At 28.1% G+C, this 3885-nt stretch overlaps 1 protein-coding gene across 1 annotated transcript in view; it reads right to left on the reverse strand.

The window, feature by feature from the left end:
- Positions 1–1070: 1070 nt before the first annotated feature.
- LOC117120198 (receptor-type tyrosine-protein phosphatase alpha-like) overlaps positions 1071–3885 on the reverse strand; it is a 6695-nt gene continuing 3880 nt past the window's right edge. Inside the window, exon 5 of the mRNA XM_033265216.1 lies at positions 1071–2429. Coding sequence (XP_033121107.1) covers positions 2358–2429 — 72 coding nt within the window. The 3' untranslated portion in view covers positions 1071–2357. The remainder of the gene's footprint in view (positions 2430–3885) is intronic.

Raw genomic sequence — 3885 nt, forward strand, 5'->3', positions numbered from 1 at the left:
GTTTGCAATACCAATATTGAAATGGCACATGAGAGGAAAACTGTTAAGTATAGCCAGTTAGTTGATGATCTTACAGCTAAGGGCTTTCAATGCGAATTATTTTGTATAGAAGTGGAAGGTAGAGGGATGTAACACCAAATAACGCAAAGAGATTAAAATATATATTTAACACTAATGAAAAAAAAAATGTAAAGTGCTAAAGAAAACCTAAGTAGAATTGCTTTTTTAACAAGTTACACAATATGGAACGCCCGTCATAACACCATGTGGGATGACACTTCAGTTGTTGATGTTTAAGAAAATTGGTTAATTGAAAAATAAAATCAGTTTTCTCAATCATGTATTGTTTTGTGAATTGTCCGTAAAGTTTGTTTTACCCTGCATATATCTGAAATTTTCAGTTATTGACCTGGGTTTTTATGTAAATTCTTTTGTAAATTTATATGAGATTTGTAATAAAGAATGATGAGAACAATTATTATTATTATTATTATTATTCGAAAGAAAATAAAATATATGTATTTTATACATATTAGTGCACGTAGACGCAAAATTGATTAATAAGCCTTTAAGGGATTGTTATTAATAATAATAATGATAATAATAATAATAATAATAATAATAATTATTATTATTATAATAATAATTAATAGTATTATTATTATTATAATTATTATTATTGTTATTGTTATTTTTATTGTTATTATTAGAGAAATTTTAGCGACGCTTAAACCACACCCACTTTTTTCGTCGCGGAAATTCCCCCCCCCCTAACCCATCGAGGACCTCGGACCCCCCGTCGGAAAAATCCTGGCGTCACCACTGAAGTAAAGAATACATTTGTTGGCATTAGTAATATGTTTATGTTTTTTTTTTGCTTGATCTGGAAATAATGATTTATTTGCAATGATCTATAATTAATTAATATTTATCTAATTGATTTATGATTAAAACCAAGTAAAATAAAACACAAAATGTGATATTAAAGTTATAAAGTTAAGAGTACCTTGACAGATAATTTCCACCCACTAAACGCATCTTCATTTAAAATCACAAAGCTGTATAACACATAGATGTCTCAACTTATTATTACCACTATCAATTAACATTCTTAATCACAATAATATCAAATAAGTTTTAAACAATAATTGTAATCATATTATTGTTTTTTTATACATCTTGCACTCTATTTTCCGACGATCTACTTTCCCGAAATGACAAGAATAAAGCAATCTTTAATCTTGTGTAAATCATCAATTTCTTGTGAAAATAACGATATAATTAACAATATATTATAATTAATAATACAATAATTAATTAATGATATCTATTTTTATTATTATCAAAATCAAACAAATCATCAACTTATGACTATAAGGTGCTTTCTGTGTAAAAGTTTGAGCTTTGATAAAACTAATTAATTATTGACATAAACTTCAGATCTATAAAAGTAGCCATGAAGAAAAGTAAAGCTATTTTTCTTTTCTCTGCTGCATCGTTGAACAACAATGTACATTGCACCTACAAAACAAAAGTATCATATAAGGTCTATAGAGTAGACAAAAGTGTGTCTACATTACCTGATAATGGAATTATTTATCTATATTAAAAATAATAATAATTAAAAGAAACAGTGATATTAAAATCATCACTGTAACCTAATATTGAAATTATAACTGGAATATACGTTGAATTGCTAGAATTAGAATAATGTTTACTATGTTATCATATTATTATCATTACTTAACAATTAAGATTTTTACTATCTTTAACAGTATTATTTTCATTATTACAATACACTATATTATTGGCTGTTAAATGTATTATTGCTGATATAACTTATTCAAATTCCTATTACAAACAAATGTTCTCCTTATGTTACATAATGAGGCTGAGGCCTAGTTAATGTAAAACATCTTGTGTATATTTCTCTTTCGAAATATATTATCGGCGTGCATAAAATATTTAAAAAAAAACAAAACATTTTATTTTCGAATAAAAACAATTATGGTCTTTATTTTATTTAGCAGTATTATTTTCATTATTCCAGTGCACTATATCATGAACTGTTACATGTGTTATTGCTAATATAATTTATTTAAATTCATATTATAAGCAACTATTCTCATTAAGTTACTTAATGAGACTAATATTGATATTATCAGTGTGCCTAAAATCACAGAAATGCATTTTATTTTCTTTAAAAAAAACATTACAAATTATCAATTTGATGCGACAATAACGATATAATTAGCAACAATAATTCTAATTAATATAATATCTAATTTTATAGTTAAATGTCAAATTATGAATATAAGAGGCATGCTTTCTCAGTAAAATCTGGAAATTTGATATAACTAAAAGTTGACATAAGCTTCAGATCCGTCAAGGTAACACAGTGCTGCATCGTAGCAAAATGTGTATTGCACCTACAAGATAAAAGTATATATATACATATATATATATATTAATATATATAAATCATCAAAGGTACATATACAGTGTTTAAACACTGTATATGTACCTCTGATGATTTATATTATATGTACCGTATGTTTACAACTCATAGCTGTTTTTTATTACTGTCTTTCTGTATTTAATTTATCGAAGCAAACGTGAAATCTTCATTTTTTAATATATATGTATATATATATATAACAATATATATATATATATATATATATATATATATATAAAACAATACGAAGTTAAAAGCAATGAAAAAATGGTATACAATCATTGAAAGTTAAGTGTAACCAAGATTAAAAAAGCCTCATATAAATCTGACACTGATCTCTTCACATATAGACCTAAATTTAATAATGATCGGATACCTATGGTATTCGACTATAGTCCCAGCATCCTGGAACTGTCTAAGATAATTAAACGAGACTTCCTCTCCCTCCAAGAAGACCATTGATTAAAGAATTATTTTTACACCCCCCCCCCCCCCCTCTACTAGCACGTAGGCAATTTAAAGTCCACTCTAACATTATCTAAACACCCCTCCGCTAAACCGATACATGGCAACACACGATGTAACAGCTCTAGATGTCAATTATGCGACATCTTGTGCGACAGTACTGAATTGTAACTCGCCAAATATTATATACCTCACCACCACCCAGAAACATTGAAACAGACAGTGACCAACAATCAACAACAGATGAATATGACTGGAGGTAAAGGATTTCAAACGAGAATTTATATCAAATAACAAACATCATGCCACTTAGGACCTTCTATCAAGACTCAACAATCAAAATGGATGAGTCATGTTATAAGAAGACCAAATGATGATCCATGTAAAATTCTCATATTTCACTATATAACCAACGGAACAAGAGGAAAGAAAACCAAATCTATTCTTAAAAGTGTCATAGATGAACATCAACTAAATAGAAGAATAGAAGGAATTTATCAAAGAAAGTTTCACCCATAAGCATTAAATAGAATATTTTGTATTTTAGCATTCAGTTTTCCATATTTTTTGTGTTTGTTAATCGTTTGTACACAGGTCCCTCATCACACGCCAACATAATGTCAATGGCTGCCGAATGTCTGAAATCAGACGGATACAAATACAAGTAGTACCAGTACCAGACTATACTGCTACAAATGCAACAAGTAAAAATATGTTGGCGAAACTGGTCTAACTTTTAGATCTAGAATGAACAACCACAAATCATTTATAGAACACAACTCAACTAACTGCCCAATAAGTGCAAATTTTAATTCGCCTTATCACACCATCAACGACGTAACGCATAATGAAATCGATAATCCGGTTAAAAACTCACATTAAGGGACTACATAAGGACCTAGGCTCTACATGTGATTATGCCTTCACACACTATAATTCACTATGAATACAGTATCTAACAA

The sequence above is a fragment of the Anneissia japonica genome, unplaced genomic scaffold (genome assembly GCF_011630105.1).
Source record: "Anneissia japonica isolate Jap-2015-1 unplaced genomic scaffold, ASM1163010v1 scaffold14868_len205136_cov114, whole genome shotgun sequence".
Lineage (NCBI taxonomy): Eukaryota > Metazoa > Echinodermata > Crinoidea > Comatulida > Comatulidae > Anneissia > Anneissia japonica.